General features: G+C 49.0%; 8 protein-coding genes across 8 annotated transcripts; 4 read left to right on the forward strand and 4 right to left on the reverse strand.

Annotated features, from left to right (window-relative positions):
• Positions 1 to 113: 113 nt before the first annotated feature.
• Positions 114 to 648, reverse strand: Pdw03_8243 (succinyl-CoA synthetase beta subunit; the record flags this gene model as incomplete). Its single annotated transcript, XM_014677897.1, has 2 exons — positions 114 to 122; positions 181 to 648. 2 exons carry the CDS (start codon positions 646 to 648, stop codon positions 114 to 116), a joined length of 477 nt encoding a protein of 158 aa, XP_014533383.1.
• Positions 649 to 1,387: 739 nt separating this feature from the next.
• On the forward strand, positions 1,388 to 2,247 carry Pdw03_8244 (Glutathione S-transferase, N-terminal; the record flags this gene model as incomplete). Its single annotated transcript, XM_066101909.1, has 3 exons — positions 1,388 to 1,419; positions 1,501 to 1,547; positions 1,703 to 2,247. The coding sequence occupies 3 exons, from the start codon at positions 1,388 to 1,390 to the stop codon at positions 2,245 to 2,247; spliced, it is 624 nt and encodes a 207-aa protein (XP_065956992.1).
• Positions 2,248 to 2,801: 554 nt separating this feature from the next.
• Pdw03_8245 (MFS transporter, putative) lies at positions 2,802 to 4,419 on the reverse strand (the record flags this gene model as incomplete). Its single annotated transcript, XM_014677898.1, has 3 exons — positions 2,802 to 3,995; positions 4,049 to 4,149; positions 4,245 to 4,419. The coding sequence occupies 3 exons, from the start codon at positions 4,417 to 4,419 to the stop codon at positions 2,802 to 2,804; spliced, it is 1,470 nt and encodes a 489-aa protein (XP_014533384.1).
• Positions 4,420 to 5,374: 955 nt separating this feature from the next.
• Pdw03_8246 (Vegetative incompatibility protein HET-E-1) lies at positions 5,375 to 6,298 on the forward strand (the record flags this gene model as incomplete). The annotated part of the gene is made up of 1 exon (XM_014677899.1): positions 5,375 to 6,298. One exon carries the CDS (start codon positions 5,375 to 5,377, stop codon positions 6,296 to 6,298), a length of 924 nt encoding a protein of 307 aa, XP_014533385.1.
• A 2,651-nt stretch (positions 6,299 to 8,949) lies between these two features.
• Pdw03_8247 (Lipase, putative) lies at positions 8,950 to 12,199 on the forward strand (the record flags this gene model as incomplete). The annotated part of the gene is made up of 2 exons (XM_014677900.2): positions 8,950 to 9,240; positions 9,293 to 12,199. The coding sequence occupies 2 exons, from the start codon at positions 8,950 to 8,952 to the stop codon at positions 12,197 to 12,199; spliced, it is 3,198 nt and encodes a 1,065-aa protein (XP_014533386.2).
• A 530-nt stretch (positions 12,200 to 12,729) lies between these two features.
• Pdw03_8248 (Zinc finger, C2H2) lies at positions 12,730 to 13,686 on the reverse strand (the record flags this gene model as incomplete). The annotated part of the gene is made up of 2 exons (XM_014677901.1): positions 12,730 to 13,451; positions 13,509 to 13,686. The coding sequence occupies 2 exons, from the start codon at positions 13,684 to 13,686 to the stop codon at positions 12,730 to 12,732; spliced, it is 900 nt and encodes a 299-aa protein (XP_014533387.1).
• A 7,160-nt stretch (positions 13,687 to 20,846) lies between these two features.
• On the reverse strand, positions 20,847 to 24,677 carry Pdw03_8249 (Structural maintenance of chromosome complex subunit SmcA; the record flags this gene model as incomplete). The annotated part of the gene is made up of 6 exons (XM_014677903.1): positions 20,847 to 21,971; positions 22,021 to 22,148; positions 22,199 to 22,271; positions 22,328 to 23,218; positions 23,274 to 24,185; positions 24,246 to 24,677. The coding sequence occupies 6 exons, from the start codon at positions 24,675 to 24,677 to the stop codon at positions 20,847 to 20,849; spliced, it is 3,561 nt and encodes a 1,186-aa protein (XP_014533389.1).
• Positions 24,678 to 24,881: 204 nt separating this feature from the next.
• On the forward strand, positions 24,882 to 25,273 carry Pdw03_8250 (uncharacterized protein; the record flags this gene model as incomplete). The annotated part of the gene is made up of 2 exons (XM_014677904.1): positions 24,882 to 24,992; positions 25,085 to 25,273. 2 exons carry the CDS (start codon positions 24,882 to 24,884, stop codon positions 25,271 to 25,273), a joined length of 300 nt encoding a protein of 99 aa, XP_014533390.1.
• Between the last annotated feature and the right edge of the window lie 168 nt (positions 25,274 to 25,441).

The following is a 25,441-nucleotide window of genomic DNA, read 5'->3' on the forward strand; positions in this document are numbered from 1 at the left end:
AGACTTAATATGCTGTGTGAAAACGACCTGCAAAGACCGATCAAAGTACATCTTCGATGTCATTGTTTCAATAGGAGGCGCGTAGTGGACAAATTCCTGGTAAATCAGTAGACTCAAACCTTCTATTAACAAGTTAGCCAGCTCAATATAAAGCCAATCATGTGAACCTAAACAACAAACCTTTTGATGAGGCTTCCTTGGCTCGAAAAATACATTCTCATATTTCCTCATCTCGTACGGCGCCGTCCTTAGAAGTGGCTCCTTCCGCTTTCTGGTCCAGCCCTTGACACTCCTCAGGTGTTGCAACCCATGAACGACGCCCGCCATAGGATTCAAAAGCTGACTGACATCCCTATTTGCAGGACTAAAAAAAAGCGGGTCATGAATAGTATCCCCTTCTAGTCTGTACTCTTCCTCCAGCGCGAGGTGCTCCTTCTCGGGTGCTGTTTTAGACGGGTCATAAGGAGACTTGTGTCGTCCGACTTCGTCATCTGTGCCTGACTGGCAGGTTTCTGCTCGTTCGGGGTTAAGGATACATCTTTCCAGGATGAGCTCCTCTGTTTGAGGTCTCTTCTGTGCTTGGAGATAACAAGTGCTGCGGAGGGGATGTGAAATGGGGCAGGTGATGGCTGTTTTGAAGGTCTTCATGGCTTTTCAATTGTGGTTACCAACCTGATGAATCTGTGAAGCGTGAAAGTTTGATGTCGACTTGGGTTTACCCCGGACTTATACCCCAGTTGGAAATGACATCATCATTTATGGCGTCGACTTGCCCAATGTGGTAGTTGAGATCATGTGAACGAGGTCAGTGGCTTTGGTACAGAAATAATTTCAAGAATAGCTATCGCATAATTCATTTTCTGGGCCCACTTCCAAGTCTTTTTAAGAAACGTCGAGCGATACCTGTTTTGGTTTATTTTGCATTGAAGAAATTCTGTTGGATGCCTCAGGCATCACATGTAGGATAGACCAACTACATAGTCTTCCTTCCACTCTCACCTTCTCTCTCTCCCCGTCCATCCAAATTGAATACTGTTTTACCTGCATACATACTATCATTGTGTTTGCATCAAACTCAGATCCTGATCCCTAACACACTTGCTGAAGGTCAAGACCATTTTCGAGCATCACATCACACACTTCTCAGAACACAGGTTTGAGGGGTTCGTCTTCGGCCTTCGACGCTCAAAAAAAATCTACAGGTATTGTTAGACCCCAATTTGGCACTATTGAGTCGAACTGGTAATCCACACAGTGGTGCCCGGGCCCGCAACCTTTAAGAATTGAACAACTTCGAGGCCCCTCCTCCGATTGAAACAAGGATTACAAATTCCAACATGGCTTCAAGCCATTATGTACTTTACGACATCCCCTCCGGCAAGGCACTATGTGTGACATGGTCTCCCAACCCATGGAAAAGTCAGTAAGAGCGACAGCTATGATGGCCAGCTTTATGTGCTTCAATTAGGAATGCAAATGCCAACTAACCCAACGCCTTAGCTCGGCTGCTTTTAAATTTCTAAGGTATTCATTATCGAACGCAATGGGTGAGTAGGACCTAATAGAACGAAAGACAATTGCGAATGAAATACAGGTTGAGTACCCGGATATCAAGTCTACGTTGGAAACCCAGTATCGGTGTCGACTCCAAGCACAATTCTTAGCGAGAATAGGAGATCATCTAATATCCCCAGGGTCGCAGCTAATACTGGAACCCCCGCCTACTCTATCCCTACCATTGCTAGCCCCGATGGAATATATACTATGGATTCGCGCAATATCGTGGACCACATAGAGCGTCAAGCTCCGCTTCCGTCGCTTCACTCAGACTCGGTCTACCTTGAGAAAGTTGAGCGCATATGGTCTCAGTATATGAAAGCCATTAAGCCGATATTCATTCCTCTGGTTCCTGAGCGGATCCTCAATACGGAAAGCCTTGACTATTGGTACACAAGTCGTGCAGCGATGGTTGGAATGTCACTTGGTCAATTGGAGAGAGAGAAGGGCGGCGTTCGAGCGTGGAACGAGGCGGAGCCCGCACTTCGCGAAGGGACAGCTTTCTTGAAGGAGAATGAAGGGCCTCTCTTCATAGGAAAGACTGTCAGCTATGTTGACCTTGTTTGGGTTAGTATTCTTCTCTTCAACGAAAAATTAGGATTAGATGTCTTTCAGGAGGCAATGGAAAGAACTGGAGATTCTCAGGTGCACCTGAAACTGATGAAGGCTGTTCAGCCTTGGTATGGGTGATGTGATCATTGAATCGTATTCTAGAACACAAAAAGCAACCTGATACGCAGGAACGAAATGCAGTAGCTTGATACAATATACTCACCAGCCACATCATGGTTGAAATCTGCGCAAACCAGATTCATCTTCTGAATGCCAGAGGTGATACATTCCACATACCTAATAACTGAGTCCAAGAGCTCGATGCATCTACCAAAGTGAGTATGCAACATTTAAATTTTAAATTTCTTAGGATCTTGATTTTCCAGAAACTTGTAAGCATTATTCTGTCGCGGCTTGGTGGCCGAAGACTTTGTATTGATTTTGCAGATGCTCCGCTGTATGCACAAGTCATCCGGAAGGAAAGATACACTCACATGCAAGGAGATAGCTCCAGATATGTGAGAAAGTTACATGTGGAAAGCTCGTTTTGCCAATTTTAAGCCCTATCGCCGCTTACATTCTAGATTCATCCCCCCCCCCCCCAAAAAAAACATCTAGAAAGACCTTGAAAGACTAATAGAAAAGATGTCTCAAGGCCACAAACGCGGCCGACCATTCTTGTGATTGATTGTTCAAATGCTGTAAATGAACCTGGGGTTTCGATCACCCATTTCCTGGATATCCTGCTCCGATAATGATGATATTTTCTCGTCCTCCAGACCCCGGGCCCTGCGTTTGTTGATAACACGATAGGAGACCCACATGAAACCATACATGACACCCGCAAATGCAACCATACCTAAAGTGACAGCGTTACCACGGACAAAGCGTGGGCCTTCGGAATTTGGATACAAGAAAGGGGACATGACTCCGCTGACGTTTCCAAAGGTAAGTTGCAAGCCGGTTGCATAAGTGCGTTTTGCGTATCGTGGCAGGTTTGTAGGCAGCCAAGCGAGAGGTAAACCAACAGCGACATAAAGCCCCAGGGCGACCATCATGGCACCAAAGTAATGCACACCTGAGGACGAGTCTGAAATCAAGATGCCGTAGCCAACGACTGAGACAGCGCAGAAGAGACACACGAAAAATGCACGATGTTGGGTGCGATCGCTCAACCAGGCAACGCTCAAATAGGCAATGGCACCCAGCCCATAGCAAGGGACTGTCAATGCCTGGACCTCGGCAGTGGTCCATTTGCCCATGCCTTTGATGATAGTCGGAAGGAAGGTACTAAATCCATAGAGCATGGTATCAACACCAAACTGGCCAAGGGAGAATGCCCAGATCTTCCAGTCCAAAACACCCTCTTTCACATCCGCCCAGTGGAACTTTTGTGCAGACTTTGTCTGGCCGATATAACGACTTCGGCGAAGGGCAACAAGCGCCCGCTCCTCTTTGTTGAGATAATAAGCTGTGTCCGCGTCATCTGCCAAGACAAACCAGGTTACCACGCCAAGTAGAACGGTTGGAATTCCCTCGATGATCATGATCCAGCGCCAGCCTCGCAGTCCACAGATTCCGTCCATAAACCCAATCCCGTAAGCCAGTAACCCGCCAAAGGCTCCCGCAATGGCTGCACTGCTAAACAGGTAGCTTGTTCGCAAGGCAATCTCGCGTTTACTATAGAAAAGAGTGAGGTAGGTTATAAAGCCCGGGAAAAGACCTGCTTCTACGACTCCAAGTAGGATCCGACAGGCAATCAAGCCGCCATAGCTCTGAGTGATCCCTGTGAGGGTTGCAATGACACCCCACATCACGGAGATTGTGGCAATATAACGAGAGGGCCTTAGTTTCTTGAGCACCAGATTTGAAGGGACCTCGAAGATCTAAATGTTAAAGTTAGCGTCCGTGCGTTGACAGAATCGTGCGATATGCCTACACAGTAGGTCACAAAGAGGATGGACACGGAGACTTGGTACTGGTTGCCAACGAGTCCCAAGTCCTCTTCCAGGCCGTACAATCTTGCGTTTCCAATGTTGACTGTATATTCAAATCAGCCAATGTTTTCCATTGCCCGTTGACACAGGCCAGTTGCAATCACAAAGGGATGAGTCAGATGCCCCGCCCCCACGTACCTCGATCTAGGAAACTGAAGAGATACAGTAACACCACGATAGGAAGGATGTGCAGGTCAATCTTCCTGATCAGAGACTTCTCGATCTTTTCCTCATCGAGAGTTGGCCAAAGGATGATTTCATCAGGCACATCTTGGCCATTAGGTGAACCGGGGTCAGGCCCAGCATGGCCCATGGTGAGATGCCAAAGATCAGATGGGAAGAATGGAGGAATAGACTCGGCCCCTGGGCCTAGATGTTTCTGACGGTCACTTCAATGATGTTCCAAGGTCAAGGGAAAAGTCCTGGGCAAATAGCCACAAGCGAAAAGGAAGAATTAAAGTTGCCAAGCGCCAAGAAGTGGGATAAGGGACCCTTGCAGCGGATTGATAAGAGACGTCTACGTGGTACATGACAAGACCTACATAGGGGACTGTGTTTCTATTTCTTCTTCTTTCTCCGAATTTTCAAATTGCATCATAGTTGTAATATATAGACGTATTAAACCAATTAGCAACATCCTTGGGTAGACCTGGTAGTCCCGAGTAGATGCAAGTGGTAAGTAGACCTTGGGACTTGCATCAGATGACGTAAGGGGTATGCGCCTGAGGCCAAAATGCATGAAAGCCTACTAACAGAAGTCAAGTCCGATATTTAAGCTCCCAGTCTACTCCGTAGAAGATACTCATAGGACATTTAGATTGAGCTCTAGTAAGTCTCTTGTCAGAGGTAGAAAAGTCCACACCAGAGCAAAAAAAAGAAGGTCAGCAGATCACGATCGACCGGTCCAGCCAGCTTATCTAATCATAAATCCCGCTGTCATTTTTTGCCCATTTGTGGCTATTTGCTGCAAAAAGAGGAACTATCACTGTCCGATTCCTTTTCTGCATCAGATTCAATGAGCATTGAGATCGGCCATGAACGGAACTTTTTTCTTCTGCAATTATTCTCACCTCGTAATGCACTGCTGACGGACACGCATCTCTCATGACTTCACTTCTCATTATGAGAAATCCTTCACATCCACGCCTTTTAAGCTTCACCAACGACTCCTGAATTTTCTATTTGCCCCATCCTCTCCTTCTATTCTCCTGGGTCTCCCACACTCGAAAATTCTTCAAAAATCAAATCAAAAAGTGCCGCTCCAACCAATGGCGGACCCAGTCACTCCTTCCTTGGGGAAACTAGTCGCTTCAAAAACTCTTGATGGCCATACTGGCTTCATTTGGGATGTGGCCCTTTCCGGCAATGGTCAAATCCTTGCCTCGGTCTCCAATGACATGATGATCCGTCTATGGAACGCCAATACCGGCCTCCAGCGTAGCGCCGCAAAAGACAACGGCCACTCCAATTGGGTGCGCGCTGTGAGATTTTCCCCCGCTGGCCGATTCTTGGCCACTGCTTCCGATGATATGAGCATTCGCATCAGCGACGTCAACACCGGGTTTACCTACCGCATGCTGCAGGGCCACACTGGCAGAGTGCGAGCGGTGGAATTTTCCCCCGATGGAAGAACCCTCGCTTCGGCCTCAGATGATTTCACTGTACGACTGTGGAATGCGAGCTCTGGCTTGCTACTTAAAACTCTCAATGGGCACTCGGGTTGGGTGCGCGCGGTGGCCTTTTCGCCTGACGGAAAGACTCTCGCTTCAACCTCGGACGACAACACAATTCGCCTTTGGGATACAGTCACCGGCAAACAAATCCATCAACTGAATGGCCATAAATCTTCAATCAGGGCGGTCTGCTTCTCTCCTAATGGGAAGCTGTTGGCGTCGGGGTCACAGGACAAGGACCTGCGCATTTGGGATACGACTTCCGGCGCCACTCTCAATGTCCTCCGGGGACACTCTGGACCTGTGCGTGTGATCGCATTTTGTGCTGATGGGAAATTGGTGGCATCGGCAGCCGACGACTTGACCATCCGCGTATGGGCTGTGTCCTTGGGGTTTGCCTGCGTCCGAGTCTTGACAGGCTATTCAGGGTGGGTTCGGGCCATTACTTTGTCGCGCGATGAAAAAATGGCGGTCTACACGTCTGATGACATGACTATCAAGATCTGGCACTCGGCGTAATTCTCTCTCAGTGAAGGAAGATGCTTCTCGTTGACGCGCGCGTTTCTTTTGTTTTTGTTTGAGATACCCACCAATGTTCTTGATTCTTCAGCTTGCGTGCGATTTCTTGCGATTAGCAATCAACTTACTTTTAATTGATCAAAAGCCGGAACCGGACTGGTCTCCTTTACCTGGTTTGAACAGTTGGGTTGAAGTCGCTAGAGCTAGCCAAGATTGTTCCGTCCATTCAAGAACGTTACGTCTGGTTTTCAAGTCCTCCAGCCTTCTCATGCAAAAAATGTCCGACATGCAAAGGTGCTGGGCGTGCTGCAGATCCCTCTTCTCAATGTTTGCACTAGTATGACTCACTTGGAATCTTGTACCTACATGTGTAGGTGGCCTATTACGCAATGGGGCCGTCCTGTCGCAAATGCTCAATTGGTCTAGCAACAAAATAGGCAATGATGGACAACTTATCTTTCATCGTGCTTTCTGATTCGATTGGTGTGGGAAATGCCCTTCAACATTTCCATGTTACCTGTATCTTAACTAGGGCTGAGACCGTGAGCCAACTAATTTCAAAGGAGAATCATCGCCAAGTCGATGATGAGACCAACAACAAACCCGCAATCACTCTCGCGGACCCAATCTCCAGAGCCCTGAAAGAGATAGCATGGCGGAAATGATAAACCAGAGCTCAGAGTGGTTCTTATGTTCCCCGCGTCGATCCTTGCCCCGGTTGGTCTGCTGTGGTCCGGGGAGCGCAGGCCTTCAAGCATTGGATTGCACCTGACTTTGCATCGGGCTGTTTGCCCGCGCTGCAATGATTCTGTTCCAGTGTACTAGTGCATATTTGCACGAAGCTTGTGCGACAGGCGCTGTTAACATATTGCGTGGATTGACCGGGTTCGGGTTTCCTCTTTTTGATCCGCGGATATCTCAGTCGTTGGGTGATGGATGAAGGACTACGATGATTGCTCGTGTTGCTGCTGTTATAGGCTGCCCGGTGCCTGTTGTTCTTTGAAGATATGGCGAGCGACCTAGAACTCGTAGTCATGCTACGGGGAACAGTATGGATGATTTAATGCTATAATTCACTTGACTTTCTATGTATTATGGAAGCACATGACTTCATCAACTGGATATTTGGTGCAACCCATTCACGAAACTAGCATGCATTCATGTCACTTCACTTCAATCCACCTCCGCATCACCGGGGGCATAGCTGTTCCGCCCAGCTTTGGATTTGGATTCTCCAACCTTCTAACCGTCAACATTTTGCAACGAATTACAATGCCTAACAACCATGGCAGCTACCAAACGGAGATCTACAAGGGTGCCCCATCCTGCCCGGTGTGATTACCGACTCCCAGCAAGCTAGAGAGGCAAGAGCAAGAGTCTCTGGGCATTTGCACATTCAATTATGTCACCGGCGGAGCGGGCGAGAAAGTCACAACGGATAGTAACCGGCAGGCATTCCAGCAGTGGAAGCTGTAGGTTTCTAGATGCTTACCACGATCTTCAGAAACTAACAGAGGCCGATTAAAAGCCCGCGGGTGATGCAAAATATTAGTTGAGACAATACGCAATGATCTACGTTCTCGCTGACCGATGACATGTCCAGACACTCGAGCAAGATGTTTTGGTCGAGCCCTTCAGTCTGAAATACAATTATCCCTTTATCCTAGCACCGATCGGCGCACAAGGTATCTTTCACAAAGACAAGGAGACAGGCCTTGCAGAAGTATGCAAGGAAGGCGGGCACAAGCTCAATTGAAGATGTTGCGACCGCCAACAAGGACGGGAAGCGATAATATCAACTGTACTGGCCAAGGGACAACGATGTTACGCTGTCACTGCGAAATCGGGCAACCGAGAACGAGTTCTTGGTTTAAGTTGGTACCTTAGATATCTAGTCGCTGGCGTGTCGACCGGCGGTTTTGGACAACACCCTCAAAGGGGGGGGGGGGGGGGGGGTGGGGACTTAGGTTCGTGATCCCGATTTCCGCGCGAAGTTCGAGAAGAAGACTGGATCGAACTTATTGGTACTTCGCGTGCGTGGATCAGTGATCGTTCCGCTGGGAAACTGCCTTTGTGGGAGGATTTGGCCTTCCTGCGGAAGAATTGGAGTGGGCCGATTGTGTTGAAGGGGACAGTCGATGTGGTCGGGGATAAGATGACGGCACTTTTCGACTCCGGAATTCGGATAGGGTTCGGATGTGGCCAAGGTACCGTACTTAGGGGCCGAAGCAGTTCTTGTTGGTCGACCGGTGATTTGCGGACTGAGCATTCAGGGGCGACACGGGGCCAGACGGGTTCTCAAGGGTCATTTGACCGATTGGTGGCTGAACATAGGCCTATCGGGGATTCGGAGTATGAAAGATTGCGACCGAAGTCGGATTTGCAAGGTGAAAGATGGAAGGGACGTGAAAGCGACGATGTAGAGTCAGAATCAGCCCCGGAGAGACCTGGAACAGACGTAGAAATGTTGGGAGTTGATCACATGTGGAAGGTTGCAATGGTTGGGGCACCAACTGGCTTACACATGAACACTGTAAATGTAAAACAATCTTCATGGCATCAATATTCGAAGATTCTCAATTTTGATGTGTTTAAATAGTCCAATGGGAGGAAAAATTAAGAAGTTCAATGGGGGAAAACCTGACGTCGAGATGAATCTCGACTATGCGCACGCCCACGTTCCAGCCTCGGGATCGACATTGCTCCCGCGACCAGTCGCGTCATTGATATCATTGATTACCCAGTCAACCTCACTATCGTTGCGACTGGGCACATTCGTTGGCGGGGCGGCCCTGGATGGCGCGCGAGCCACGACTCTGACCAGCTTGGAACTAAGTCGGGCTTTGGTTGAGGGGATCTTGACAAGGGCAGGACGAGATGTTGCGATCCATAGTGGCGATGAACACGGTAGGACAGAAGCCGAGTCTCTGCTCGAGCGAAGTGTATGTTCCTAACCCCTGGGCTGTCGACTTACCTTCAACTAATACCCCCTAGTTGGCGACGCTCCACACGACGGTGACCTCAGCATCTTTTTTCGCCGCCGCGACATTTCATCTCTCGTCGACCACTTTATCTTCGGTTGTAAACCTTTCACAGGCACTTTTGTCTACTTTGGATGCCATTCTCGGATCCACCGAGTCTTCGAGGGCCATTGCAGCCATTATCACGCTGATCCGACGTGAGTTCAGATTTGTTGAGCCCGGTGCAAGTGCCCAGAATATCGGTGTCGGAGACCTCCTCATTGGCTCCATAGGCTTCGCGCTATTGCAGCGTTGGGGAAAGAAGAATACTGAAAGATATCTGCGGCAGAATGGCGGGGATGAGATTGTTTGGGATGTCGTCATCCTAGACAACGGCGCAAGAGCAGACGTGATAGGATCCCATCAACTGCAATTCCCCAACCGCAATAGTGAAGAGTTGGTAGAGCCTAGCAGTGCTTCATTTGTGATGCCTGGAAATGGCGAGGAAGCCATTGATGTAGTCCGACGGTCGAGCATGTCTGATCTGTATGGGCATCGTCTCTCTATTCCGTTGGATGGTCAGCAGCAAGTTTCCGATGAGGAAATCCGCGCTTACATTATGAGCCAGCTTCCTCAGGGCTGTCACGCATCTATCAGATCGGAAGTCTTGACGGCACGAACGATCACAGTTGATATCTACGATGATGACATGGCAGAGATCGTCGCTCCCCCTGGCACCAAAATGATAGAGGAGAGATTCCACCATGACTATGACTATGAAGATACCGATACGGCCGATGGCCAGGGGCGGTTTCCCAAGCATACAGTGGTGTTCAGGACAGCCTTCAACAAATCCCAGAGCACTCAGCTGCGACCTCCCAAGCCTACACTTAGTACAGGCCCATTCGCGAAGTTTGCCGAAAATGTTAAGCCAGCTATTTTGGAAAAGAATGAAGTCAAGCGCCCACCGGGGAAAAAACAAGCCATGGCCTCATCCGGACCCTTGGGCATTCAGAGTCCTCGTCTACCTCCCGTGCCTACAAAAGAAACAGCGTCGGGGAAGGAAACAACTGAACAAGAAATCTCAAGCCGACCCGTTCTCAAGAAAAGACCGAACGAGCCTCTGAACTATCGGCCGACAACCTCTGTGTCGAATCGTGGTTTGCGAAGGTCGCCGTTCCCAAACTCCTCCCAGAGACAATCACCACAGTTGGAAACGAAACACGCCCCATCTCACGAGATACACGTCTCTAGAGCCTCGGGTGGGGGACATTTTGCGGCGCAAGAGAAGAACCAAGAGTCGCTCCTCACTCAAACCGACACATTCCTCTCACGCCGGGGTGCTGGAATGCGCTCTGAATCACTTGGCGCAGTTCAGACTCATATTCGCAGCAGCAGCTCCATGTCTGTAAGATCGGAAGCAGACGGGACTTTATCTGCGAATGATAACCTCCCCGCTTCTTCAGCGATGCATCGCAGATCCCAATCATACACTCCTAGCCTGTATTCACTAGCAACTGCAGAGTCTGAGACGTCGCTGCTGCTTGCGCACAGGCCTCACAAAAGTGCGTATGAGGACTTGGAAACCATACAGGCGCTCAATCGTGATGGCTTTGTTCCCGGCATCTTTCCAGAGAGACACTTTGTACACAACATTCGCCGGTTCTCTCGTTTCTCCTCTGCCTCATATGGCTCGAATGCACTCAAAGTCATGGGCGTTCCTAGAGATTCCAGAACCCAATATAGGACCAGGTCAGACGGCCACGAGCACAGTGCGTTCTCAGAGAACGCAGGTCTGCCACCCTCTACAATCCTCCTGTCTTCATTCGTCGATCCAGCTGGGGGCTCGAACGCAGCTGGTGAGACCGAGACGGGGTTCCCGCTGGTCCACTATCTTTCTATTGACCATGACTCCAAAGCGGTGGTTCTGACTTTGCGAGGAACATGGGGCTTCGAAGACATCCTCACAGACATGACCTGCGACTACGATGACCTCGAATGGCAAGGGAAAAGCTGGAAGGTTCACAAAGGCATGCACGCCTCATCCAAACGGCTCCTAGAGGGCGGTGGTGGCCGAGTTATGATCACCCTGCGTGCGGCACTAGAAACGTTCCAAGACTACGGCATAGTCCTATGCGGGCACTCGCTCGGCGGAGGCGTCGCAGCCCTTCTCGCAACCATGATCTCAGAACCCAACCCCTCCACAACAGGCACATCCTTTGTAACAGCCTCACACCTACCATCCACCCGTCCTCGCCTCTTAACCGCACACAGAAACCCTAGTCTCAACACCCCGGGTCCCGGCCTACCAACCTACACCCTCCCAGCGAACCGGCCAATTCATGTCTACGCCTACGGCCCCCCAGCCGTGATGTCCCCCTCCCTCCGCCTCGCTACTCGAGGCCTAATAACAACAATCGTGAATGGCTCAGACATTGTCCCCAGCCTGTCGCTAGGGATTCTGCACGACTTGCACACAGCATCGCTCTCCATCAAGGACGACACCACAGGCGCCAAAGCGCACATCCGCCAGCGAGTCAGCGATTCCCTCCGCCAAAGCATCATCCACAAATTCTACGTGAACCAGCCTCCACTTGTAGTCAACGCGGGCGACGGTGTTGGCGAAGACGCCTGGGCCTGGAAGACGTTGAAACTGCTGCGGGATGAGATGCGTGCACCAAAGCTCATGCCGCCTGGTGAGGTTTTTGTCATTGAGACGATGCGGGTTCTGCAGCGGGATGCGTTTACGGCGCTGGACCTCGGGGTCGATGGGTATCCGCGTCTTGGGAGGCCTGCCACTCGCGTGCAGATTCGGTTTATTCGGGACGTTGATGCTTGGTTTGGCGAGTTGCGCTTTGCTGGTGGCATGTTGAGTGATCATAATCCTGCGCGGTATGAGACTAGTCTTGCTGCGTTGGTGAGGGGGGTTTTGGATGAGTAGACATCCGGGAAGGCTTTGATTTGTGTGTATGTGTTGGTTTTCATATGGGTTGGTATTTACTTGCATGTTGAGCAAAATATGGGATTGCTTTTTCTATGTTTTGGATAACTTCCAAATTTGCGTTGGTTGTGATTTGATGATATTTTCAGGGCACAGATAGACAGAAACGACTGTTTACGGTAGCCCAATAACTCTTGCCCTCAATGGTAATCATCGATTTGTGGCTAACAAAGAACAAAGAGAACCAGAAGCGTTGCGGGGACTACGGGATATTAAAAAAACAGAGAGAAAACGGTCTTCATCATAGAATGTACATTGAGAATCGTTAATTTTATATAGTGTATGGAGCGACCCATCTAAACCAAATGGGAATCCGATAAAAAAGAATCAAAACCAAGATCCAGGGTATCACGGCATCACATACAACGCCAAACAAAAGAAATCCCCATCTGACAAAAGAAAAAAACACCCCTCAACAGAAAAATTGACAAGAATCAGAATAAGACTGAGACGAACAAATCTACAACCGCCTATGCAACAAGTGCAGTAGCAGTAGCAGTAGCAGCAGGGGCGGGGCCGGGGCGACCAGAGTGGCAGCCACGTTCATGACGCTTCATATTGCTGCGCACGGAGAAAGCCTTGCCGCAGCCGGCATGTGTACAGCGGAAGGGCTTCTCGCCAGTGTGCGAGTGGGAGTGGATGCGCAGGGAAGAAGGGCGCGAGAAAGCCTTGTGGCAGGTACGACAGATATAGCGGTCGTGGTTCTGCTGGTACGGGGCTGAGGTGGAAGGCGGGAAGTAGTGGTGATGTTGCCAGGCCGGGATGACGGGGGAGATGAGAGCTGGAGACGAGTGCGAGTGCGAGTGCGAGTGCTGCTGCTGCTGCTGCGTCTGGACCTGGACAGTGGGCATATGGGGAACTGATGCTGGTGTCGAAGGCTGGAAGGAAGATGTGGTTGGTGGGCGTGGGTAGAACATTTGCTGTTGAGGAGCGTCTATTGGAGAAGTATAGGATGACACGCTTGGCGCGGGCGAGGCGTAGGGTGCTGTGTTGCGGGGGATGTGGATTGAGCCGTTGCTGGAAATTGAGGAACGGTGAAGGTGGTGGTGCGCTTCCTTGTGAGAGAGCTCCACGGGAGATGCGCGCCGGTGGGCGTGGCCGGAGCCGGGGCGCATAGGTGGTGTTGGGGGCAGCTCATAGGACTGGACTCGGACGTGGCGTTCACCAAGAGATGGCGAGGGACGATGGCGCTCTGGAGGGTATGAGGTTAGCGAGGATGTTTAGGGTTGTGGTATGGTTAATAACTCACTAGCTGCGTGCTGAGCACCATCGGCACCCTCAAAGAGAGATGAGATTGAAGGCAATGAGACCTTACGCTCTTCTGCCGGTGGCGACAGAGGGGGCGAGCGCTGATAATAGCTGGACTCGAAAGAAGTATATACCGGCTTGACAGCCGTGCTGTGAGAGAGGAGGTTGGCGAGATCCATGATTTAGAAGAGGTGTTGGAGAGGTTTGATCCGGTTGCACTTCAAATTCAGCGTCGTTCAGTGAGTGGGGGATGCCACGAGGTTTATACCCAGAAAACAGGCGGGCGGCTTTGGATGATCGCCAGAGGAGGATGCCGACTCAGGCAAAATTATGATTTATGTTACGGCATTTTTATTAATTTCTTTTCATTATTTCTTTTTTTTGAAAAAAAAAATCCCATTTTTCCTTTTTTAATTCTGTTATTGAGACGCAGTTTGCTTCAAAGCTTAATTTAATTGATTTTCCCATCTTTAGGTTTAAATAAATTTTATTTCAAATTAATCTAAGCGAGATAAATAATAAATTATAAATCTTTTCGGAGATTAACGTGGGGGGAATGACGATTCACCACGCGAAGGCAGAAGCCCTAACCTTCCAGCCTTGTGGGATGTGCAGCACGCTAAATCCAAATTGGGGGGCTGTAAAGGCCCGTTAGGTGATTGCACCTCGGCTACGGTTAGTGCAGATCCTGCTAGACCTGTCACATATTCCAAGCCACCCCATAAACGGCTGATCGATCCGGATCTGTTGATCTGCGAGAGACAGATGGACGGATGTGTACAGATAAGAGAGCGATCTAATCACTCTCGTTATCTCTTCCTTTTGAATTGTAGTTTTAATATAAATAAACAAGCGCAAAACCCGGGGATGCCACCGCGGACGGTTCAGGAGATCATTTTGTCGCGTGGCTGTGGAGCAAAACGGCGCAAGCGAAAAGGGAAGGTCACAAAGGGATGAAGCTAGTCCATTTTGGGCCACATCTCCGAAACCTTGGATCTTTACGTCGGCGCAGCTTATACGCTGGTCAGGGTACTCCATTCATGCTATCCATGGGTTGCTTGTGTGTTGGGATTTTGATTTACTCTATTAGTTACGCTGCTATTGATCCCGGATTGTCATCACCAAGAGCGGCTTTGAGCGCTGGGGGCGAGACCAGAGGAGTGCCTGAAACAGTTGTTGATCCATGTCCCCAGGCTCGCTTACACAAACCTTACAGGCATAGTGGGCGGAGTACACGCATCGATGTACAGAGTGTGCACATCATACATGGGAAAAACTTGTTTTCCTCCCACTCTAATACATGATACATAGACAATATCCAGTTAATCTACGACGTGTTCTCTAGGCCCAATCTAATCGTTTATCCCGTTTGATAATGAAGAAAAGGAAAAGATCGCCCCGGCAATTGACAACCCATACGGACACCGACTTAAGTGACAGTCCATCTAAGACCACGCTCCTGAAGATCATTTCTCGAATCCGTGGAACTGAACTATGACTACCAGCGCAAACGACACGATCGGCGTTCTGGAACATTACTGCTATTATCTTTTTTTTACCTCTGAAAATTTTCGGCCGTGCACGATTTCTGCACAGGCGCGATTAGGGATTGGCCGTTGGAGGTGGATTTGTCCCGGCCTCGTGGAAGCGAGCTCCACTATTTTAGCCCTTTTACGAGAGATCGCCGGTGACGGAGGTATTATCATAGAGCGAATTGTACCAAAGAAATTAGATGGCAGTGGGACAAGATGAAAAAATCCGCATGTTTATTTCGATTCATGTTTGACCTCTATATTCCGTACCTCACCGGACAATCCCCTCTACACGACCGCACAACCAGCGCTCTGAAATTATCATTCTAGAATGGCTCGAGCGTCAGGATCGTCCCGGGCTTACGGATGATCAACCCCTTATCGGCACTTGTTCGGATCGCCTATCCTCAACTGAGACTGGTCCCGGTCTTTGTATTCCGTGGGCATTGATTGGGCCTCCCTTGGGTCGGCTCAGGGTAAATGGAAATTTGACCTTTCATATTCAGCTCACTTTCATAAAGTCATGTAAGTCATAGTTGTGAGCAGTCCACGGAGAAAATACGTTTTTGGCAATCTTCAATCCGAGAAGCTTCACGGCCGGAAGCCGGTTTTTGCTTTTTTCTTGCCATGCAATCAGGAGAAAAAGTGATCCGCTCAAGTCTTGTCCCATGGGAGTGATTTTACACTTTGCATTTAGTTTTTTTTTTCTTCTGTTCGAATGCTCAACCAAGGGTTATTTTTTCCCTTCCATTCCACTCAACTATCTTCTGCTATATTTATCCCCCCACGCCACGCACATTGTCTATTTTTCCAGTCAACAATCAATAGTCTGCCTAGATGGTCAATCTGACCGAGGAATATCATATTGAGGGTGATCAAGCTATCCTCTTTAGGTCATAGATCCGGGTAGGCAGCGGATTCAGCCGTGATCGCTGATCGTTTCTTGATCCCGGGGCACTGGGCCCATGCCACGCGACTGTCTCACCCCTTTCTTCCCGAACACACGGGCTTGTCCAGGTCGAGTTAGTTGATGACTGCAAATCAGTGGGGCTGAACATGTTCAGCCACACGAAGAATTTGGATCTTCGCAGATGTATTCTGTGTAAATCAAAATTTTATAACCCTCTACCTAACAATATGTAGGTTCAATAAAATGTTCGCTGCAGAATGTTGGTTGCCTTGTGAAAAGTTTGACACATGGCACTTGCATGTCGATGCGCATTATTTCTGCTGTGTCACATATCACATCGTGTTGTGTTTCATCAAGAAAAATCCAAAACTATAATTAAAATTACATCGTCCCAAGCGTCACCCATCAACGGGGTTCCAAAAGTTAGAGTGGTTTCCTCCCAACGCCATGACCCAAACCTATTCTGTGGTTTTCGGCCGTGAAATTACCAAAATCCGCAAGGGTACCGAGGCCACTCTAAATTCTAAACCGCCACGCTTGTTACACGCCGATCGGGGATTGGTAGATCCGATCTTACGCTTGTACTACTTGGGAAGGTGCTTCTATTGGACGGTGGACGCGTCTGGCAATGGAACTGCCACTCTTACAATGTGCACTTTTTTTTCACGTGGCAGCAAGCCCTAATCTGGCATTCAATCCGATGCACCTGTCTGCGTCTGATCACTAGGATATCCGCATGGGATCTTCCCGCGACGAAGACTGCAGTAGTGTACATGTTACATGCGATGTATGCAGTTATTGGATTATGAAATAATTAATCATTGGTGATACGAACGTATCGAATGACTCCTGTCACTTCCATACTTCCTGTCCATTTTCATTCTCATTCTCATATTCTCAAATGAAGAATCTTCAGATTTCTCTGCCATAATTGCATGTATAGAGAAGTCTTTCAAACAAGAGATGTTCTCATGAACATTTCTGCCAACTAACCTCCTTCCTATTCGGAAATGATCGTGAAGATCCAACTTCATGGGAACACACACACTTGGGTAACCGATGGTCATAGCTCATGCTGACTCATCTCATGATCGCCATGGTTAAGCGATGACGGTTTAGGGAGTGTCTCCGATGCGGTCCTCCACGTAACATGTCCATATTGTTATGCATTTTTGTTATGCGCTGACTCGTATTTGACCCCTGATGCTTCTACCAGGGAAGTTATCGGAACATTGGTTGTGATCTAGATTTAGATTAGATCCCTCCAGAGCAGATCTGATGATGTCTTGGTTAAATCACCATGAACTTGTTTGGCCCCATTAATTGCCACATAGAGTAAGACTTCTGCCGTCGGAAGGTATTTGATCAAGTGGATGAATTACTCTTTCGGGATCCAACATCTCGACTATGTCTGATCCTTTTCCAGCCCCCAAAAACGGGAGAGGTTCATTTCTACACCGCAGATTGTCACAAGCCAGCCGGACCCGAACACGGAAAAATCAGGGGGGAAGTAATTATAGAACGTCATAGCCAAAAAGCCCAAAAAACCAAAAAAAATTAAAAAAAAAATTCACCAAGACCCTTGATTACCCACTATGTACGGAACATAACCGGATGCTAAACGAGGGATGATCGACAGCGATCGACTCTTATACGGAGTACGGAGCTTTTTTCTTTTTTTTTTTTTTCTGACTGTCTTGAAAGAGGCAGATTTAGCAAAAGGGGGGGGGCTGTCGCTTCCACCGAGTCGGGCCCGTGAGAAACCACTTACTAAGAAATCAGGGCTACGGCACAACCCTACCGAAGCATGCTAGTCCTAGTCAAGTGTCCGTCGGAAGGGGTGTTAGGCGAGAGACGATTGGAACCCGGCATGTCTTAAGTGAAACAACGACCTGTTCATCGAGGGCGATCACCACGAAATTAGAGAGCTTACCAGCATCTTACCGTGCGTAGAATTTCCCGCCTCGGTATAACCCCCGTGTGGGATCGGCCGTGGGGCCCCTAGCATCGGGGTTGTACTTTTCTACAGTATTGTTCCAGCTCCAGGCCGGCGAACTGGCCCTGTGTGTGTTACATCTTTTGGGCCTCGAGAGAGAGCAAAAAAAAAAAATCAAGATAAACCGAAGAACATGGAGCAATGGAGCTGTTCCCACAGGTTTGATAGCTATTTTAGGGAGGTGACACCGGACCCATCGTCATCTTCGTGATTTTATACTCCGTGCTCAACCCCCCCCCCCCCCCCCCCCCCCCCTTTTTACACCCGTTCTCAAGGCATCGGAAGATCCAGGCCACTTTGCCTCCCGTTGAGTCTGTGTGTTCTCCGTACTACGGTCATAGGTATCTGGATATCAGCGATCTGCGCTCCGTTCCCGCCGAAGCTGTGAAACATCCGAGAAACATCCCTGCGCTAAACCCATGAGCCATATCCAAATGAAGTCATACACCCGCGCATAGTTTACGGAATTGTCTGATAGTCCCTGATAGTCGGTTTCATCAACTTGGACACACTACGAAGTATTGAGGTGCTATATTGTATCGACGGAGCACAATACTCCATCCAACCCTACTCCGTAAGACTCTGAAGCAAAAAGAATAAAAGAATAAAAAAAGTTCCCAATCGTGGATTAAGTTCCTGCCTATTTAGGCATTCTACTTCCATACCTCTTCCTTTCTCGAATTTTTTTTTGGCCCATTTTGATCCCTCGGGTTTCGGGTATTTGTTCGGAAGGGGACCGTTGAGAGATCCAAAGAATTTCAACCTGACTCAGGATTATGTGATCTCCGGGATCCACCTCGCCGAGACCTTTTTCCCGCACTACGCAAGGACACTACTTTCAACATAACAACATACGCCGGATACACTCCGTACACACGGGGTCTGATCATATCCCAGGCACATGCCGACGGTGACATCGACTCCGTACAAGATACTCGGATCGCCTATGCAATGCCACTGCAATTTCATTGTCAATAAGTCCTGCATCCCAGTCCTGTTTCTGGGTTGTCTGCTATATCTGCATTGAACTTTTTTTGCCCGGCACATCTAGAGTTTCAACTGGATCGAGCCGGGGCTCCGGTCCCAACTCGGGCGCATCGAAGGCAATACTTGAATCATCCCTGTCGGAGAGGGAATTCTAAGGTGAACATTGTATAAGCATAGGATCGTACGTTGTAGTGCGTACAACCCATGTTGTGGTGTGGACGCTCATGGGAGATCTTGGGTGATCGGCGTGCGACTTTCACGGTGTTTTTCCCTGCTGGCAATTGCTTCTTCCCTGGTGCGGGGATTGGGTAGGAAATGGCGTGGATGTTACGCTCATGACGATGAAATCATTCCTCCGTACGCCATCGGATTGGTAGAGAGATCTTGAGGGGGAACTAGATTGGTCATCCTACCGTTGCATTCCAGGAGGGTCTGGGACCTGTTGGCGGTTATACATCCTTGTATACTCCGCAGTTCACCTCGCCAGACCTATGATCCGTTGGGTCTCCATACGCAGTGAGGTCGCATGCATGATTGGATATAGGCCTGGCTCGGGTCCCGACTTCCCGGTATTGGTTGCCCTGCGCCGCACGACAGACTGATCGGAGCCCTGCTCAAGTAAAACAAGTACAAGTGGAAAAGGCTTGCATGATACTCCATACATCTGTTATATCTAGTTGCAGGGGACACGGTAAATTTTCTCAATAATACGTTCAGGCTGCATAGGCAATCTGCAATGATACACAAATTTCCAAGTCACCAGGCCGTCCAGATCTGAACGTGCCGGGTGTGGCCGAGATTGTATGACTCGATGTTACGATCTCAATCGGAACTCCGTCGCGGCACAATCTATAAGTGCTTTGACATTTTTTTTAACGTCTTTGTCTTTGACCTCTACTCCGTACTCTGTACGGGGGTAATGAGACCTCAAGCCACGTTGGGGCCGTTGAAAAGGATCAAGCAGCAGAGTGACCAATGCGTGGATCGGACTCTGGGGGGGGGGCGTGCAGGACTCCCCAAGCGCTATGACGCCTAGTTTGGTATTGAAACATGATGTATCGTCAAAGACAAGGGCCTCAGTGCGGGATATTATGGCAAGATGCTTTTGAGAATAGGAGTCTCCGTGAGCCGATTTGATGAGATGACTTCAAGTGACGAGTAGAAAAGAAAAGAAAGGAAAAGAAAAGAAAAGAGAGAGGTATTCTACACATCCCCTAATGATTAAAGCATTATATGGAACATTAAGCCAATCGAGTCACTTGTTTATATGCATGGACTAGAGATGGCAGAGTAAGACACACATCCAAAGAGACTTATAAGTTGATCTTAGCCCATTGGTGTGCAATCCTCCGGTCGAAATGCCGATCTGAGCTTACCGGGGGTTTCTTTTTTTTTTCCTTCTGTCCAATCGATTTCTTCATTTTTCGAATCATTCGATCCGAGCATGAGAATCATTTTCAAAGGGAAGCAGTCTCGGGGCGAAGAAAAGCAAAAAAAAAAAAAAGGGAAGACACCAATTCCAAGAGAAAAAGCACCAATGGTTATCTATAATGCTCTTTCGATCTCTTCCGACCTCTTTGATCTTTTCCTGTTATAGTAAGCTGCGGCTCCCTGCCCCATATGCATGATCGGCCACTCCGTGTCTGTGCGAGTGCTTGGCCCACATCTCTGGGGGAGCTTCATATATCTTCTGATCTTTGAACACGAAGGACAGATTTAGATTCATGTACTCCGTACATAAACCAAAATCGATTGCTTGTAATCACATGGTACACCCCCCTTTTTTTTGCTTTCTCTGAAATCAGAAATCTACGCGTTTCCCGTGGTTCAAGAGCATTGGCCAAATGGGGTAAATGGATGAATGGATGAATTGGGTATCGCAGACTGAGAAGAAACTAAACCTCGAGAAATGCATTAAGCATAGACGTCCACCTGACCATTGCTTTGCATGACTTCAGAAGAGACATTGGTAATCGTGCGGGCGGCCACTGCCCTCATGCTCTTTATTGCCTTCTTGAAGTTGGCTTTGTCATAATCTTCGGGCATGTGCTCTCCACTGTAGATGCAAAGCACGCGCATACCCGGCTTGTAGGACAGTTGTTCAAGCAGCTTCGGTGTGATGAGGAAGTACTGGCCACCGCCGCCACCGCCGATAGGGTTACCATTCTCATCGGTTTCCTCCGTCTCGTCCGAGGCACAAGCAATGTCTACCAGGCGTCCGTGAACCATGCGTTCATTACGCGGGTCCATACCTTGGTTGATCTCATCCACAACCCGGAAGGGCGAGGCCGAGAGCGACTGGAGTGCCATGAGATAGAAGATGGTACTCACGGCTCGCTCACCACCAGACTGGCGATGGGAATCCAAGACCGACAGCCCTGCGCCCTCCCGGAATTGGACGTGAATCACGATCGACCATTCCCCAAATTCGCTAGCACCAGGTTCACCATTAGGCCCGAATTCACTTTCTACTTTGCCCAAGGTGACCTGACCAGCACATCCGATACGGCGGAAAGAATCCGAGAAGGCATCGCTGATCTTTTCGATAAGCGCTTCTAACTTGGGCTCCCAGTCCTTGCGGATGTCCGCAATGGCGGTGCCAAGTTCTGAAAGCTTGCCCTGGAAGTCGGCGAGTTTGGAGCGCAACTTCTCAATGGATTTTTCGCGGTCCTCGAACTCCTTGATCATGTGGCTACTGCCCCCGTGGGTGAGTTCGAGCCGGGCCTTTTCAGAATCAATGTCGGCTTCGAGTTTATCCATGTCATGGTCGTCGAGCTCTTCCAGTAGAGCTTGTGCGTCGGGTTGGTTGTGTAGTTCTCGGCTGATTTGATGAGCCCTTTGAAACACGGCTCTGGCCTTCACTTTGGATTCCCTCAATTTCACAGTAGCCTCCTGTGCCTCTCGCCTCTTTGCTTCTAGTAATTGTGTTCTATCAATGTTGCGATGCCGCAGAGTCTGAAGATCTGAAGTCGCCTCCAAGAACAGGACCTCAACTTTCATGAGATCCTCGTAAACTAGGCGGAACCATTCGACAGAATCCTACATCATGTCAGATAAGAGTAGACAGATAGATCAGTGGTGAACTTACGGCGTATTCGACAGCGGCCTCAGCCTTTTGAATTGCAAATTCGTCTTGCTGGTTGCGAATCTCACGAACTCTCTCCCGTACCCCTTCAAACAACGATTTAATATTTTTTAATCTGGCCTCTTGTTGAGCTGCAAGTTGTTAGATAGGTGCCAGATGGAAGCCAGGGAATAGAGCATACAGATCTTCTCTGGAATCGCTCGGTACTGAGTGTGAGCCGTCTGTTTTGCGCTCTTTTCTCTCTCAATGTCTTTCTGCAGTGTGAATTAGTATGAGATGTGATGAAAGCAAGACGAACTGTGCAAAATACCATTTCTCGCTCGGCCTGCTCGTGCTCTTCGCGTATCTTTAACAGCATAGCCCTCTCAGACTCGAGCTTCTCCTTGATGTCCTGCAGCTGTTCGTTCCATAACGTGATGTTCTCTTGGTGTTCACGTTTAAGGGAAACATCAACGGGCTGTTCAGTCCATACCTGAGCAGGTTTGATCTCTCGAACCCGGGTTGATGTGGCACCAGGCCCATACTCTCTACGCCGAGTCACTTGGTAGCTTTTTTTCCCAGATACCCAGGAGCTCATCAAACCCTCCTCCAAACGGGCAAACACTTCGTTTGAGATTTCGCGCAGTCCGATTGCAGTCGAGTGCAGGTTCTTCTCACTGCACAGCATGGCAATGACAGGATCGGGTCCGACCAGAAAATCCTTTGCCCAACCATCAAATCCTAATTGGGTAAGTTGATCCTTAGGCATTGGAGCCCTCATGGTGTCTAAGGACAGTGAACAGGTGCGGATGCTAATATCATGGAGTCCCAATGTTTTATTTATCGCAAATTGCAAGGTGCGGAAATCATTCCTGGTCTGTACGGTGAACGACGTGAAGTCCGTCTTCTGGAATAAGGACTCGACAGCATCGGCAAATTTGGGGTTGGTGATTGAGCATGTAACGATCGGAGGGCCGAAGACTTCTTTTTCAAACTTGCTTTGATTCTCAAGGAGCCATCTATAGGCTTTCAGCGTATCGTAAGAAGCTTTTTGTAACTTCAGTTCTTGTTGACCAGAGGCTGAGTCTAAGTTGCTCAGCTGGCGTTCGGCCTGTTGGATTTTTCTTTGCACTTGCTGTTGCTGGTCCTGAAGGGGCTGCCTCCTGTCTTGGCTTTCTCTGACCTTAATCTCAATCTCACGTTTTTTGAGCCGTTTCTCTCTCTAGTGTTGTGATAAGCATGCTGGTTCAAACATGGGAGAACATCGGGTTTCTTACCAAGGTCTCGTTGTAATGTTCTGGGTCGAACTCCACGGCCTCCTCTTCTTGTTGACGTCGAAGTCTATTGATAGCTTGCTGAGCCGATGCAGCTTCAGTCTTGTGCCTCTGTCCACTCTTTTTTTCTGCCTCGATTTGACCGTTGAGATCCTTGATCCTGCTCTCAAAGTCGTCGATTTTTTGACCGCGTTCAGTGGCGACCCTGGATGCCTTGTCAACAGAATCCTTTCGGCCATCTTTAACACCGTTCAATCGCGCGATGTAGGCCTCTTTGGCATTGACTGCACGCAAAATGGGCTCGTTTTCTGCCCGAATTCGATTATATTCTCGCTCGGCTTCAGCTTTAGTAATCTTCAGGGCCTCGACAGCATTGTGGTGTTCCTTGTACTCCACAATTGGACGGCAACGCTCAAGGATTTCGATTTTCCGCTTAATCACGGCTCTCTGACGCATTCTTTCGACATCGGCTCTTTGCATCTCTTGGCGATTCTCCATGTTCTCTAGCAATTCCTTGTCATCGGCGTTTTGCACCTCAAGTTTCTTCTGCTCAGCTCTTAGCGTCTTCAAGGCCTCATGCCACTGAGTCATTTCCGGACCAGCTGCTGCTCTTTGCGTGGAATGAAGAAGCTCAACCGGTGTAAGTGCAGCAAACTCGGCGACTTTATCCTGGGGAAGGAACTGGCAGAGATTATCTACCTGGATGGCGAATGACTGAGCCAGTTTCAATACATCACTCTTAGAAGCGGGGCTTCCATCGAGTGTGAAAGAGCTCTTATTGCCATCGCGCTTGATGTTTCGTTGGATGACAGGATTCTGGCCAACCTTAGGCGGCCCACATAATTCAATCTCAATCATGGCCTCTCGGGCCCCATGCTTCACAAACTCGCCCAGGTCTTTCGCGCGTCCAAGTTGCTAGAGGTCAGAGGAATATCAGTATACGGTGGGAGTGAAGTGTTATAGTCCAAGTCATACCTGAGGACCCCATCCCAGGCCTAAGCAGATGGCACAGACCAGGGTGCTTTTGCCCGTTCCATTTGGGCCAATGACCATGTTGAGCTTTGGTCCAGGATAGAATACTGCGGATGTGTAGGTCACGAAGTTTGTCACCTTAATCCGCACGATCGCACCCGGCTTATAGCCACCAGGGCCAAGGCCATCGTGGGCTATCGCACGCGGGGCCTGAGAAACTGCTTCTGGTGTTTCAGATCTAGCACTATCTTCGTCGCTCTCTCCTTCGCCTTCACCTTCACTCTCGTCTCCAGGCTCCGATCCATCATCGCTTTCGGCGGGGTTCAAGCGGGGGCGTTTGTAGTTCGCAGGTTGGGCTGGGGGAGTAAGCGCAGGATCATCGCCTTCTTCATCCTCGCTGCGAGGTCGACGACGAGGAAACCCGGGTGACGCCATGCTGGTCGTAGCCCTCGAGTAGATGTAGAGGGAGCCTCATGGGCTGTCTGAGAAATTCGCTATGTCCGGCCTTTCTTTGTTCAAGCCACACGCGAGGGGAACGCGTCTGCGATCAATAGAAAGTCTGGTTTGAGTAGGCGGTGAGAGCCTCAAAATAGCCAATTAGTCGCGACCAAACAGCTTCGACTTTCTACAGCACTCGCCATGCCTCCTCCGAATATCAAGCGGCTGATCTTAACTACTGCGGTGGTTTCTATCACTATCACTGGCACTCTTTATGGAGCTGGTCTCAAAACAAATCAAGAAATTGCTGAGGTATGACCAGATCCATCTAGACCAAAGCTATCCTTTTATCTGCAATCATATCATTGAATCCCATTTCAGATTTGATAATGTATGCTATATAGATTGCAAAGCAGCGACAAGAATCGACGTTTGATGAGCAAATTAAAGCCCTCCAGGGTATGCGCTCCAACTTGATCGCTCGGAAAGGCATACTCGAGAACCAGATACGAGACTTGGATACAAGGATGCTAGGGAAACAGCTGAAAGGCGTCAGTGGTGGTGATCAAGATCAACCAAGCGGAGGACAATGATTATACATATCCTTGCTGAACAAAGGTTATGGATTCACAATTACCATTCAATGCGAACGGTGCAACCGGCCCGCTTTGATCTTCCGAAGGACCGCGCACCACTTTCGATTCAAACAAAAGGTGACCGCTATCAACTATCTACAACATAGTCTTAACATTTACTAGCCA

Source organism: Penicillium digitatum, chromosome 3 (assembly GCF_016767815.1).
Source record: "Penicillium digitatum chromosome 3, complete sequence".
NCBI classification, from domain to species: domain Eukaryota; kingdom Fungi; phylum Ascomycota; class Eurotiomycetes; order Eurotiales; family Aspergillaceae; genus Penicillium; species Penicillium digitatum.